Raw genomic sequence first — 15,346 nt, forward strand, 5'->3', positions numbered from 1 at the left:
GGGAAGGTCGCGTCCAGATATGGTGAAGGGAAGGTCGTTCGCGGACACGGTGAAGGGTTGGTGGAATAAGGGGTCCAATAACATTCGAGTGGAGGTGGAACGGGAGGAATTAAGTAGAAATCTCAGTAGGCTGGAACATTGCCTGATTGGAAGTGAAGTTGGAGCCCTAGCAATGCAGAAGGGGAAGATCTGGAAAACTTGGGTTGGGAAATGGCAAAGGCCTGGGGATTGAAAGGCAAGATGGGGATGACAAGTTTGGGAAAAGGGCGAGTATTACTGGAATTAGAATTAGCGGAAGAAGCAAGGCGGGTTATTCGCTCTGGTAATAAGGCGGTGGGAGGAGTTCAGTTGGACTGGGAGTGGTTGAACCCAAGATCGGGTTGTTTGGAAGAAGGTGAGGCAAGAAAGGAAGTGTGGGTGAGGATATTGGGGCTCCCAATTTCGCTATGGGTCTCGTCGGTGTTGAGAAGGGTGGGAGATGCGTGCGGTGGGTTTTTAGACGTCGACCCACTGACGGAGAGCATGGACGACTTGCAGTGGGCTAGGATTTTGGTTAGATCGGACGACGAGAATATCCCTGGCTTGATGGAGATAGGGGTTGAAGAAATGACATATATCCTAACCCTATGGTGGGAGGCGGCGCCGTCGTTAAGGCAGGAAGAGGGGAGAAAGCACGGCCTGTGGAGTCGTCCAAGAGGGGAGGTTAGAGGTGATGATGACACATGCGTCGAGGCGCGAGTGGAGGAGATGGCGTGTGCGGGGTCCGAGGCGTAGCGTCAGTCAGAGGATGGGACTGGTCGTCTGATGCAGGACGTGGGCTCCGCTGCAATGGGCTCCCAGGCGCAAGTGGGCTTGTTGCAGGGGCCCAGATCGAAGACTGGGCCTGCGGTTCCAGGCCAGGAGTTGAATTGGGCTCATGGGCTCTCATTGCCATCAGGAAATGAAGCCTCAAAGGGGGATCAGATTGGGCCGCGGCAACCCAGAAGTTCGGGGCGGGCTGCTGGCTCTGGTCTGGGCCATCTTCATAAAGGGAAAGCCATCTCAGACCAGGGCCATCCCACGGACAGTGGGCTCCTTTTAAAAGCATATCCCTCTGGCTCCAACAGTCATATTAAAGACGACAATTTGGAGAGAGAGTTCGTCAGATGCAGAGAATAAGAAATGGGGAGAAGGCAGCAGTTGGATCTCAACCATCCGAGGGCAGAAAGGATGTTAGAGGAAGAAGCTGCGAGGTATGGTTTAGATGTAAATTTGGGGGGTTTCAGGGCTCAAGGGTCTTCCTCTTCTAATCTCTTTTGTTTTGGTCGGACCCCGGAGAGGGAGTGTTACGACCATTCTGGGGTGCGAAGGGAGGGAATTATTGATTGGAAGTGGGTCACGAAGACCAAGTGCAGAAGAACATATAGGGAGAAGGGATGACTGTTAGGACTTGGTTGAGGTCAACAGTGTCGACCCTTTGGGAAGAAGTTCGGGGTGGACTGTAGACCAGATGGAAGCCCAAGAGGGTAGAAAGGAAGATTAGATTAATTGGGAGGAGAGTAGCCTGGTTAAATTCAGTCAATTTCTGGGCTTCTCAACGGAAGGTCTGGAGAAGGAAATCCTGAGCTTCTTGGGCAAAATCAGGAAAAGGAGGGAGAAGATAGTTGGTAAAGGTCTGTTAGAGACCTCAAGGTTTGAAAGGGAGATTAAGAGACTGGAGTGCTCTGTTAACTATGAGGGGGATACTAAGAAGAAAGGCCCTACCCAGGGTAGAGGGAACCAGAGTGCAGTTGTCCAATGAATTTAAGAATCTTGAGTTGGAATGTGAGGGGAGTGAATGATAGTTCCAAGAGGAAAGTAATCAAGTCAGTTATCAGAAATCAAAAGGTGGACCTGTTCTGTATTCAAGAGACAAAGATGCAAGTTATGTTTGATGAGGTGGTGAGAAGTCTAGGGCCGGAGAGATTTCTTGATTGGAAGGTGTTGAATGCTATGGGGACGACAGGGGGTGTTTTGATTTGTTGGGATAAAAGATCGCTGGAGATGCTGGGGGTGGAGGAGGGCCAATTTTCCATCTCCTATAGATTCAAGAATGTGGGAGATGGAGCAATCTGGGTGTTCACGGGTGTCTATGGTTCTTTCTCCAAAGAAAATAGGGAGTGCTTGTGGGAGGAGTTTGGGGCAATTAGAGGATTGTGGGAGGGGCCATGGTGTCTAGGAGGCGACTTCAATACAATGCTGTACCAAGTTGAAAGAAGTAGAAATGGGAGGATTACCTCAGCTATGAGGAGGTTTGCCCAGATCATAGATGATTTAGGGCTTGTTGATGTCCCATTGCAAGGGGGATCTTTCACTTGGAGTGGGGGGCTCAATAATCAATCGTGGGCCAGGTTGGATAGATTCCTAGCGACCCCCAGTTGGCTAGACCAATACAGTAGGGTTCTTCAAAGAAGATTGCCCCGTCTAACATCGGATCACTTCCCGATTCTGCTTGAGGGAGGAGGGCTAAGGAGAGGTTCGTCCCCTTTCAAATTTGAGAATATGTGGCTCAAAGCTGAGGGGTTCAAAGATCTGATAGAGGGGTGGTGGCAAGGGATAGTGGTTAGAGGCAGGCCGAGCTACAGGTTAGCGGCTAAAATGAAGGGATTGAAACAAAACTTAAAAATTTGGAACAAGGAGGTTTTTGGAAGGTTGGAGAAAAACAAAGCTGAAGCTCTTCAACAAGTGGAGCGCTGGGATTTAGCGGAAGAAGAGAGAAATTTAACAGAAGAGGAGTTAGGCCACAAAAAGGAAGCTAAGGAGAATTATGCAAAGTGGGTGTCGATGGAAGAAGTGCACTGGAGACGGCTATCTAGGGAATTATGGCTAAGGGAAGGGGATAGGAACACGGGGTTCTTTCATTGCATGGCCAATGCCCGTAGGAGAGTCAATACCCTGGATAAAATAAAGATAAATGGGGTGAGGATTACAGAGGAACAAGAAGTAAGGGAAGGAATTGCAAATGCATATCAGCAACTCCTATCGGAAAACTCGGGTTGGAAGGCGGATATAAGGGGTCTTTGGCTGAAGCAGATCAGCCTTTCAGAAGCGGAAGCCCTTGAGCTTCCATTTTCTGAGGTTGAGATCTATGTAGATTTAATGGGGATGAATGGGGACAAAGTCCCGGGTCCGGACGGATTCACAGTGGCCTTTTGGCAAAGATGTTGGGAGATTGTCAAGGAGGACGTCTTGGATATGTTCAAGGAGTTCCATGATCAAAACTCCTTCATTAAGAGCCTAAATCATACCTTTTTGGTCTTGTTACAGAAGAAAGAGGGGGGGGGGGGGGGGGGGGGTGGAGGACTTGGGTGACTACAGGCCAATCAGTTTGCTTGGGGGATTGTATAAATTATTGGCTAAGGTGCTGGCCAACAGGCTTAAAAAAGTCATAGGAAAGGTGATTTCTCCTGATCAAAATGCCTTCATCAAAGGGAGACAGATTCTTGACGGCTCCCTAATCGCAAATGAAGTAGTAGACTCTTGGAAAAAAAAGGGAGAGAAAGGTCTAATATGTAAATTGGACATTGAGAAGGCGTATGATAGTATCAATTGACAATTTTTACTAAAGGTCATGCAAAAGATGGGATTTGGGCCAAAATGGATAGGATGGATGTGGATCTGTATATCCACTGCTAAGTTCTCAGTACTGGTGAATGGGGTTCCAGCTGGGTTATTCTCAAGTTCAAAAGGGCTAAGGCAAGGGGACCCCCTTTTCCCCTACTTGTTTGTCATGGGAATGGAAGTTCTAAGTGTGTTAATCACTAGGGCCGTTGAATGGGGGTTCATCCATGGCTGTTGGATATGGAGAGGAAGAGGGCAGGCCGCCAATATTTCTCATCTACTGTTTGCGGATGATACAATTTTATTTTGCGAGGCAAAGAAAAAGTCTTTGTTGTATTTGAGCTGGATCCTCTTTTGGTTTGAAGCAGCATCAGGACTAAAGATTAATCTGGACAAAAGTATGGTCATTCCGGTAGGGGAGGTGGAAGGGGTGCTTGAGCTGGTTGCTGAAATTGGGTGTAGGGTGGGACAGCTGCTTACTGTCTATTTGGGACTGCCCCTTGGGGCGCCTAATAGGGCCTCTTCCGTTTGGGATGGGGTGGAGGAGAAAGTGAGGAAGAGGCTTGCTCTTTGGAAACGTCAATATTTATCCAAAGGAGGGAGAATTACTCTTATAAAGAGTATGCTGGCCAGCATTCCCTTGTATCAAATGTCGTTATTCCGTATGCCTAAATCAGTGGCAAGAAGACTTGAAAAGCTTCAAAGAGACTTTTTGTGGGGAGGAGCCAACGGGGGGAACAAGGCTCATCTAGTCAAATGGGAGGTGGTGTGCGCGAATAAAGAAAAGGGAGGATTGGGGTTAAGGAAGCTTGTTTGTTTGAACAAAGCTCTTCTAGGCAAATGGATTTGGAGATTTGTGCGTGCCAAGGAGGAGCTTTGGAAAAAAGTGCTTGAGGCTAAGTATGGGCAAGAGGAGTTTGGGTGGAGGACAAGGAAGGCAAATGGGGCGTTTGGAGTTGGAGTTTGGAAGGAAATCTTGAAGGAGTCAGCTTGGTGCTGGGAAAATATGGTGTTCAAGGTGGGAAAAGGCAATAAAATAAGGTTTTGGACAGATCCTTGGTGCGGAAACAATGTGCTGTCCCAAGGTTTCCCGGACCTCTTTTCCATGGTTGCTCAAAGGAATGTCACAGTGGAGGAATATTGGGATCAGATTTTGGGTCAAGGAGAGTGGAATTTAAGGCTGTTAAGGGACTTTAATGATTGGGAGTTGGGTTTGGTGGGCAATTTATTAGTTGTGTTGAGGGATTATAGAGTAACTTTGGAGGAAGACTCGGTGTTTTGGAAGGAAGGAGAGGGCGGGCTATTTGAAGTCAAGAAAGCGTATAGTGTGTTGGCAAATACTGCAGGAGCGGCTTTCCCTCATAGCAAAATTTGGGTGGACAAAGTTCCAACCAAAATTGCTTTTTTTGCTTGGGAAGCTACTTGGGGGAAGGTTCTCACTTTAGATAGGCTGTAGAGAAGAGGGTGACAATTTCCTAACCGGTGTTTTTTGTGTGGGTGTGAAGAGGAAACAATCAATCATATCTTAATTCATTGTTCAGTGGCAAAAGGGTTGTGGGATATCATTCTTGCGTTGTGTGGTGTACAGTGGGTCTTTCCAAATTCTGTAAAGGAGGTTCTTAGTAGTTGGAAAGGCTCTTTTGTGGGGAGAAAAAGGAAAAAAGTGTGGAAATCCATCCCGCTATACATGTTTTGGACAATATGGAAGGAGAAGAATAGGCTAGCTTTTAAGGGGGGGAGTGTTGGCATTTCAGAAATTAAAAACTTCGTTTGTGTACAATATTTGGGGTTGGGCTAAAGTGTACATTGATATGGAGTCGAATTCCCTAATAGGTTTCTTGGAGTGGTTAGCCTCCAATTAGGGGTTGGGTTGTTCTGTTTTTTGTTTGAGGGGTCTTTGTAGCCTCGTATACTCCCTGTATGCTTGTGGCTTCTAAGCCTTCTTTAATACAATTGCTTGCTTATAAAAAAATAAATAAAAAATAGATCTCTATCTGTCCTTGAATATCCTTACATTCCTTTCCAACCATATTAAGGATAAAACAACCACCTACCAAAGAATCTTCCCTTTTGGAAGGCTTTCAAAGCCCTTAAAGGGAGATTTCCATCATTTTTTCTATGCCTCTAGGAGGGGCCCATTCAAGATTGGTGAAGCAAAACAATCCTTGCCAAATAACTATTGCAATGGGATAATGAAAAAGAGATGATTGGCTGATTCATTACTCTTCATGCACATAATGCAATGATATGGACCAAGAGCTTTAGAAGGCCTCCTCAATTGAAACATGTTGTTGGTATTAACCCTCTTATTAGCCACAAGCCAAGCAAATTCCATAACCTTCAATGGAACTTTTGAGTTCTAGATTAAATTACTAGGTGCAAAAGAGGTCAAGACAAAAGAGCAGGGGGGGGGTGGTGGAGAGCATAGATCAAACCCTTTGGAAGGAGTGCAAGAGAGCTTTGTAAAAAGAGTTCACCGTGAAAAGTCTTAAGAATGTCAATGATCAAACCCTTTCATTTGTAAAGGAAGAAAATATGTACGCATAAGCTAGGGAAGAGTGGAGGCTTGGTGTATAAATTTGGAAGGAGTGCAATAGAAGAAATCTTTAGGAGGCCAAACTCTATGAGGAAGATGATAGACATAATCTTGTGATCATGATATACTTGGATGACAAAATCTAGTGGACAGGTGATAGATTTCATTGATAGCATGTGTTGTTCTCATGCTTTGAGGGGTGATGGTCACATGGCTTCTTTGTTTTTTCTAAGAGTGGAATTTGTCTACATATTTTAGACTTGGTTTACACTCCCTTTGACATTCTGTAATCTGTTCTTGCTGCTCGCTTATGAAAATGTGCTATCTTGTAATATTTTTCCTCTAACTGGATGTCTATTTTGATGGTCATACAATAATTCAGAAGCATTTCTTCCTCTTTAATTATTCTACACTAATGCTATTTGCAATGCCTCTTCAATCTCCCTTCTATGATGAATGATCTGTCAAAATATTGTGTGAATGGTCGAATGCCTTGGCCTTGAGTTTTGTATATTATATATAGACTTTACAAGGATGCTATACAAAGCAAATAAAAGCAAATAAATTCCCGCATGATTCTAGCCCTATACATGTAAACTATAATCTGTCAAATAATGTATGCTAATTGTACAGAATAATAAATGGAGAAATAAGGAAACAATTGTGGGCTAAAATAAGGAAAGAAGAGGTGTGGACAGCAAGTTGTCCTTTGACAGCCCCCCTCAAATTGATGCAGGTTGATCAACAAGCATCAATTTGCTACTTAGCAAGCAATGTCGATGACGAGGGAGAGCCTTGGTGAAGATATCAACAACTTGTAAGTCAGTGGAAATATGTGGAAGAGTGATAACACGAGCTTCAAAGGCTTCACGGATAGAGTGACAGTCCACTTCAATATGCTTTGTGCGCTCATGATAGACAGGATTGGCCGTGATCTAAATAGCACTTGTATTATCGGCATGTAGAGGTGTAGGATTGGTCTCAGAAAAATCTAACTCCGCAAGCAAACCTCGAAGCCAAATGATTTCAGAACAAGCAAGAGACATCGCTCGGTACTCAGATTCCGTAGATGATTTAGAGACTCTGTCTTGCTGCTTACTTTTCCAAGATATCAATGCATCACCTAAGAACACACACCAACCCGTGATGGAGCGACGGGCATCCGCACAACCAGCCCAATCAGCGTCACTATAAGCAGCAAGGCGAGTAGAATTGCCTGCAGGGAAGAACAAGCCACGAGTAGAAGTGCCTTGAACATGGCGTATGATCCTACGGACAACAACCAAATGAAGATGACGAGGAGTCTGAAGGAACTGGCTGACTTGCTGTACAGCAAAAGAAATGTCTGGTCTAGTAATGGTGAGATAAACAAGGCTACCCACCAACTTCCTGTATAAACTGGGATCAGCAAGGAAGTCGTCCTCCTCTTTGCGAAGCTTGACATTTAATTCCATGGGAGTATCAATAGAAGTAGCCCCTTGTAGACCAGCTGTAGCCACCAAGTCACTCGCATGCTTATGTTGATTGAGGGAAATACCAGAGGGACTATGATGCACCTCAAGACCAAGAAAATATGTGAGAGACCCAAGATCTTTCATATGAAAGGACTCGGAGAGATGAGTTTTAAGCTGACCAAGTAAAGCAGAATCGGAACCAGTGATCACAATATCATCAACACAAACCAAAAGAACAACAATACCCATGTCTGATTTCCAAAGAAACAAGGAAGTGTCATACTTGCTCTGCCTGAATGAAAATTGTAATAAAGTGGTGCGGAATTTATCAAACTAGGCCCTCGGAGCCTGTTTGAGACCATAAAGAGAGCGACGAAGCTTACACACATGTGAAGTCGGAGAGGGAAACAATCCCGGGGGTGGCTTCATATAAATACACTCTTTAAGATCCCCATGAAGAAAAGCATTTTTTACATCCATCTGATGTAATGGCCAATCACTAGAAGCAGCAAGAGCTAGAATCGTACGAACAGTAGTCATTTTAGCCACATGAGCAAAGGTCTCTTCATAATTGACACCATATTCCTGATTATTCCCAAGTGCAACAAGTTGAGCTTTGTAACGATCCAAACTTCCATCAGATCGGACCTTGACTGAGTAAACCCATTTGCAACCCAGAGGAACAATAGTGGGAGGACAGGGCTCAATGTCCTAAGTGTGATTGGCCTCTAGAGCGGCAATTTCTTCCTGCATAGCTTGTCGCCAACAATCATGCTTGGCAGCATGTGAGTAGCATGTGGGAATATCAAAATTGGACAATGCAGCAGTAAGGGCTGAAATAGAATTGCCAGAACTGGAAGAGGGAAATCCATACCTATTCGGAGGTACAGACACTCGAGAAGAGCGACGTACTGAAGGTGCTGGAGGTGCTGCAACTAACTGAATCTGGAGCATGGTAGGATCAGATATCGGGTGAGCCACTAAAAGAGACTGTGGGCGGGAGCGTCTCATATACACAATACCTGGTTGAAAGCGAGAATTGAGTGGATGAAGATCTAAGAACTGCTGCTCAAAGGACAGTAGAAGAGGATACAGGAAAGAAATGTTGATTTTCAAAGAAAATAACATTCCTAGAAATACGTGTACGATGTAATGTAAGATATATGATGTAATGTAGGATCATAGCAAATAAATCCCTTTTGACACATATTATATCCCAAGAAAGCACATCGAACAGATTGAACAGATAATTTATGTCGCTCATGAGGAGGTAAATGAACAAAGCATATACAACCAAAAATACGAAGGTGATCATAATTAGGTTGCTTAGCAAATAAGCGGAAATAAGGAGACTCCATATGTAGGACTTGAGAAGGTAAACGATTAATCAAGTGAGTAGCAGTTTTTAGAGCCTCTACCCAAAACATGGATGGAACAGAAGATTCTAACAAGAAAGTACGTATCACATCTAGAATATGACGATTTTTGCGTTCGGCAACTCCATTTTGTTGAGGAGTAGAGGGACATGAATGTTGATGAATAATACCCTTAGAAGCCAAGAATGCTTGAAACTCAGTAGACAAATACTCACCACCGGAATCTGTGCGTAATGTCTTAATAGAAGTAGAAAATTGATTGTCAACATACGCTAAAAACTCAATGAAAGTACGAAAGACTTCAGATTTAGAACGAAGAAAGTAGACCCAAGTAAATCTGCTATGATCATCAATGAAAGTCACATAATATTTAAATTTCTCATGTGAACTAATCGGGGAAGGTCCCTAAACATCACTATGGATAAGATCAAAGCAGTAAGATGCTCTACTTGCATGCAAAGGGAAGGGAATAGTTTTACTTTTACCAAGTTTGCAAGAATCACACTCAAGAGATAAAGAAGAACAATCCTTATTACCAGGTAAATCAGAGTTCAATACATGAGATAAGATCTGAGTATTGGGATGGCCTAAACGACGATGCCACACCATACTAAGATCTGAAACATTATTACAAGCAAAAGACCTAATAGAAGAAAGTGGAGAAAAATCTGGAACAAGTAAAAATAGTGGAAACAAGCACCCCACTTTAGGTCCCTTCGCAATTGGCTTCCCCATTACCTGGTCCTGCACAACACAACCATTACCAGAAAAATTAACAGCACAATTGTTATCAACTAATTGGCCAACAGAAATAAGATTCGTGAAGCTGAGGAGCAAGAAACACATCAGTGAACTTAGAAGAGGCATCGCCAATAGCAGCTATGGGCAAAGAGCTACCATTGGCAGTCTGAATGGAAGATTGACCATCGTAGGGCCGAACATGACATAAAGCGGTGGGATTATTAGTCATGTGATTAGAGGCCCCCGAGTCCACGTACCAAAGTTTAGTAGAATTGTTACCTTGAAACCTCATTGCTGATAATGCTGAAATTAACATCCATTGCACCATTTTTGGGGTGTAGTAATTTGGTGCAGGAATAAAGCACGCATCTAAAGGAGAGTCGTGTGCTGCAGAAGTTGCTACAGGAGGGACAATAACCGAAGTCTGAAATGCTTGGGCCTGACGATTCTGGGGGCGAATACGACATTCTTTGATAATGTGACCCTTCTTCTTGCAATAAGAACAAAACTTCTTAGGGCAAGTGGCAGCAATATGCCCATATTCCTTGCAGCAGAAACACTGCAAGTTTTTAGAATGCATAGGTGGTCCGCGTCCTTGGGCGGCATAAGCTACAGTTGTCGTCTCGGAACTGCCATGAGATTGCTCCAGAATAGCTTGAGTACTAAGGCGTTGCTCTTCACGAAGTAACTCACCAAAACAAATAACAAGAGAGGGAATAGGAGATCTATTCAATAAAGAGGAGTGGACATATTCATATTCTGGACGTAGTTTCATAAGAAACTGATCATGCCGGGTAGTCGCGTGAATAGTCTGAATAGTTGAGAGAGCGACAATAGGAACATCCTCTGTAACCAAATCAGCATATTCATGCCAAAGAGTCAGAAATGCCGAGTAGTAGTCCTGGATGGAAAGACTACCATGTTGAAACATGGCAATCGCATGTTCTAACTGAAAGCGACGAGCATTGTTATCCTGATGACAAACTTTCTTCAAATAAGCCCACATAGATTGAGCGAAGTGATGGGGCCGCAAGTGGGTGACAATATGAGGCTCCACTAAACCAAGAAGCCAAGACATGATGCGTGCATCAAGCATAGCCCATGAAGGAGAAGACCCAACATCCTGAGATTTGTCAAAAGTGGATGGTTTTTCAACATCCGTGCCATCAATATGACCCCAAAAGTCTTTTCCCTTAAGAAAAAGTTCAAACTGAAATGCCCAGGTAGAATAATTTGTGCTTGTAAACTTAACACACAGAGATGCGGAATCCATAGAAAATAAATAGAACCCGAGACAAAAGGATGGACCAAAAAAAAATCCCAAAAGAAAACTGACCCACGACAGCCACAGAAATACCGAGAAAAATGGTTGTGGTTGGGTGCAGCACGGATCAACACAGACTTGACTGAAAGACACGAGAGGCACCTCCGAAACCGAGAAGATAGAAAAGAATTTGAGGGAAGAAAAATTAGCAACCTTGCTCTAATACCATGTCAAAATATTGTGTGAATGGCCGAATACCTTGGCCTTGAGTTTTGTATATTATATATAGACTTTACAAGGATGCTATACATGGAAAGCAAATAAAAGCAAATAAACTCCCGCATGATTCTAGCCCTATACATGTAAACTATAATCTGTCAAATAATATATGCTAACTGTACAGAATAATAAATAGAGAAATAAGGAAACAATTGTGGGCTAAAATAAGGGAAGAATTGTGGGCTAAAATAAGGAAAGGAGTGTGGACAGCAAGTTGTCCTTTGACATCAATTTCAACTATTCCCCCATTTTTTGCCTATGTTACTAAAGTTAAATTCCATATACTCTGCCTTAATGATACTTAAGGTTTTTTCCATAGTTCTAAGCCCAAGTTTCATCAACTAAAACAATGCCATCGGCATAGAACATACACTGTTGGACCTCATCCTGGGTCATCATAGTAAGTTCATGACCAACACCAAAAGGTAGGGCTGACCTCAGTGTAATCCTGTAAGGCTATCATGATGGGATTTGACTTGTAGTTACTGCTCCATTATAAGTGGCAATGATCACATCAGTACATCTACTCAGTACCGTCTTTTCCATAAAATTCACCTCATTATCTTAAAAGACATTCAATCACATGCTTTATCTAAGTCAATAAGAACCATGTGAAGATTCTATTCTTCCCTGTAAACCTTTACATTGATTTCCTGGCTTCTAGCTTGCATGGTTGACCTCCTTGGTAAAAGAAGAAACTGGTTTTTCTGGGAGACTTTCAATTTTTCATCCTTGATCATTTACTTTCTTCCATGGTTTCATAGACAAATTTCTGTTGCTTAATACAACTGAAGAATGAGATGAAAAAAGAAACTTAGAAGCTAGATTCAACTGGCAAATAAACCCTCAAAGACCTATTCATCCATGTAATAATTAAACCATGGATACACACCTGAGGACCAAGGGGGACCTGGGTAAAAAGTCAGGCTTTGAATTTGACCAACTCTCACCAAGACTTTTCGTGGCTCAAGTTTTGACTTTTACACTCCTGATTCACGCAAATGAATTACATTCTTATGAAGGCCACAACACTGCTGTTCAAATTTGATAATGGTATTTCCTGATACTCGTTATTCTTATAGTGCAATCTCTTCATTTTTATGTATAGATTTGCAGAATACTGTGTCTGCAAAGACACCAACACGGATGGATTTATGCCTTGGAGATTAAAAGACATATTTTCTCTGGATGAATGATCATCCAAAGCCAATTTTTTGGAGTTTATTTGAAGAATAGTTTTTCCTAACATATCATAACTATTAATTATTGACATATTTTGATTTTCATGTTGTATGGTCTTTTGCCATATTGAGTTCAAATCTTGGGAAAGTTCACTTCTTACAGTGCAGTATTTCTCTACAGGTTGCTCAGGAGGGATCCCATGGGTGCACTTGGTTATGCAAACTTGAAGCCATCTCTAACAAAGATTGCTGATTCTACTGATGGCCGCCCTTACGAGATGGGTGTAGTTGCTGCCCGGAGAAATGGGGAGGTTCTTGGAAGTCAGACAGTTCTAAAAAGTGACCACTGTCCTGGTTGTCAAAACTCAAGTTTGCCAGAGAGAGTGGAGGGTGCACCTAACTTCAGAGAGGTTCCTGGTTTTCCAGTTTATGGAGTTGCTAATCCAACCATTGATGGCATTCAATCTGTCATTTGGAGGATTGGTAGCTCTAAATCTGGCCGTCCAGTTTTTTGGCACAATATGCGAGAAGAACCTGTTATCTACATCAATGGAAAACCATTTGTGCTTCGTGAGGTTGAAAGACCATACAAAAACATGTTGGAGTACACGGTAAATGCCTACTTTTCCCATTATATCTGTATCAACTTTGTTATATGGGAATATGGATTAGAGTGTCTGGCTTGTATTTAACTTTGTTAACAGATTAATGCGCATGATGGGACAAATGGTTGTGATTGTGTGAATATTTGTTTTTCTCATTATAAGTTGTCAGTAGAATGTACCCGGACAATAAAACCATGTCCATATAGTTGATATCAATGCTCTTCAGACCAGAGAACCTATTACATAGTGTACTGCATTGAGTTGGAGATGGTTTGATGTGTGATAGATATCAAGGATTGTATCTCCTCCTTCTCCTTCTTCTTCTTCTTCTGCTCCTCCTCCTCCTCATCCTCCTCCTCCTATTAAAGTTGAAATGATATGATATCTGCATCCAGGGAATTGAACGTCCTCCTCCTCCTCCTACTCCTCCTCCTTCTTCTTCTTCTTCTTCTGCTCCTCCTCGTCCTCATCCTCCTCCTCCTATTAAAGTTGAAATGATATGATATCTGCATCCAGGGAATTGAACGTGAGAGAGTAGAAAGAATGGAAGCTCGATTGAAAGAAGATATTCTGCGAGAGGCTGAACACTATGGGCACGCTATTATGGTTATTCATGAAACAGATGATCGGCAAATATTTGATGCTTGGGAACATGTTAGTTCTGATTCAGTCCAGACGCCACTGGAGGTTTTCAGATGCTTAGAGGCTAATGGTTTTCCCATTAAGTATGCACGTGTCCCTATTACTGATGGTAAAGCTCCCAAAAGTTCTGACTTTGACACGTTAGTAGTAAATATTGCCTCAGCTTCCAAGGACACTGCATTTGTTTTCAATTGCCAGGTATTATTTTTCGTTCTTAATCTGCTTTGATTGTACTTTTATATTGATATGTCATGACCTCACAAGAATCTGTGAAATATCTTTGCTTTTCCTGTCTCTCAACTAATGTCTTCTTAATGTCCAAAGATGGGTAGAGGAAGAACAACCACTGGCACTGTAATTGCTTGTCTTCTTAAACTTCGAATTGATTATGGGAGACCTATTAGAATCCTCCTCGATGATATATCCCATGAAGAGGTTGATGGTGGTAGCTCAAGTGGTGAAGAGACAGGAGGTAATGGTGCTGCATCTACATCAAGTATTTCAAATGTAAGAACTGAAAAAGAGCAAGGTCGTGCATTTGGTATAGATGATATCCTGCTGTTATGGAAGATAACCAGATTGTTTGATAATGGGGTGGAATGTCGAGAGGCGTTAGATGCTGTTATTGATAGATGTTCAGCTTTGCAGAACATTCGCCAAGCTGTTCTGAGATACAGGAAGGTATTCAATCAACAGCATGCTGAGCCAAGGGTAAGAAGAGTAGCATTAAACCGTGGTGCTGAGTACTTGGAGCGGTACTTCCGTTTAATTGCTTTTGCAGCATATCTTGGAAGTGAAGCATTTGATGGGTTTTGTGGACAAGGAGAATCCAAAATGACATTTAAGAGCTGGTTGCAACGGAGACCAGAGGTCCAAGCAATGAAATGGAGCATAAGATTGAGGCCTGGACGATTTTTTACTGTTCCTGTAAATTTTCTTCTCTTTATGGACTGAGGGTATCAGGGGATTAAAGAAACATTTCATTTCTTAAAGTTTCTTGTTTCTATTTGTTTCTGGATTTAATTGCATGCCAATTCTCGATTTTCTATTCTAGGAGGAGTTGAGAGCACCACATGAGTCTCAACATGGAGATGCTGTGATGGAGGCCATTGTCAAGGCTCGTAATGGTTCTGTTCTGGGGAAGGGCTCTATACTTAAGATGTACTTCTTTCCTGGCCAGAGAACCTCCAGCCACATACAAATTCATGGTGCGCCCCATGTTTATGAGGTATGTTCATGAACTCATACTTTGTATCGTAAGGCTACAATATCTAAGGGGTAGAACAGGATCAGGTTTGGTCTTGGGGCTTCAGGCCATAGAAGTTGGGCTAGCCCAAGGGGTACAGGTTGGGCCTCCGTCTTTTCTTTATATATATATATAATTGATGGGGCAGGATCAGGTAAGGCTACATATATAGAGGTGTAATATGGGGTCAGATTTGCTCTCAGTACTTCAGGCTATAGAAGTCTAGATAGCCCAAGGGTACAGAATGGGCTTTTTATCTTAGCTTAATATGTATATAAATTGATGGCACATGGAAGAAAGAGAGTGTTGGAATCCAATAATTATTCCTGATTTCATGGCGTTTATTTGATTTATTCCTGATTTCATGGAGTTTATTTCATTTATTTATGATTTTATGGAGTTTAGTTGATTTATTCCTGATTTTGTGCATATTTGGGTTAGTT

At 42.6% G+C, this 15,346-nt stretch overlaps 1 protein-coding gene across 1 annotated transcript in view; it reads left to right on the forward strand.

Moving 5' to 3' along the window:
- Positions 1-15,346, forward strand: part of LOC117918768 (paladin) — a 98,492-nt gene that overhangs the window by 54,469 nt on the left and 28,677 nt on the right. Inside the window, exons 11-14 of the mRNA XM_034835653.1 lie at positions 12,592-13,021; positions 13,532-13,855; positions 13,982-14,584; positions 14,712-14,885. Of these exons, the coding sequence (XP_034691544.1) occupies positions 12,592-13,021; positions 13,532-13,855; positions 13,982-14,584; positions 14,712-14,885 (1,531 nt within the window). The remainder of the gene's footprint in view (positions 1-12,591; positions 13,022-13,531; positions 13,856-13,981; positions 14,585-14,711; positions 14,886-15,346) is intronic.

Source organism: Vitis riparia, chromosome 7 (genome assembly GCF_004353265.1).
Source record: "Vitis riparia cultivar Riparia Gloire de Montpellier isolate 1030 chromosome 7, EGFV_Vit.rip_1.0, whole genome shotgun sequence".
Classification (NCBI taxonomy): Eukaryota; Viridiplantae; Streptophyta; class Magnoliopsida; order Vitales; family Vitaceae; genus Vitis; species Vitis riparia.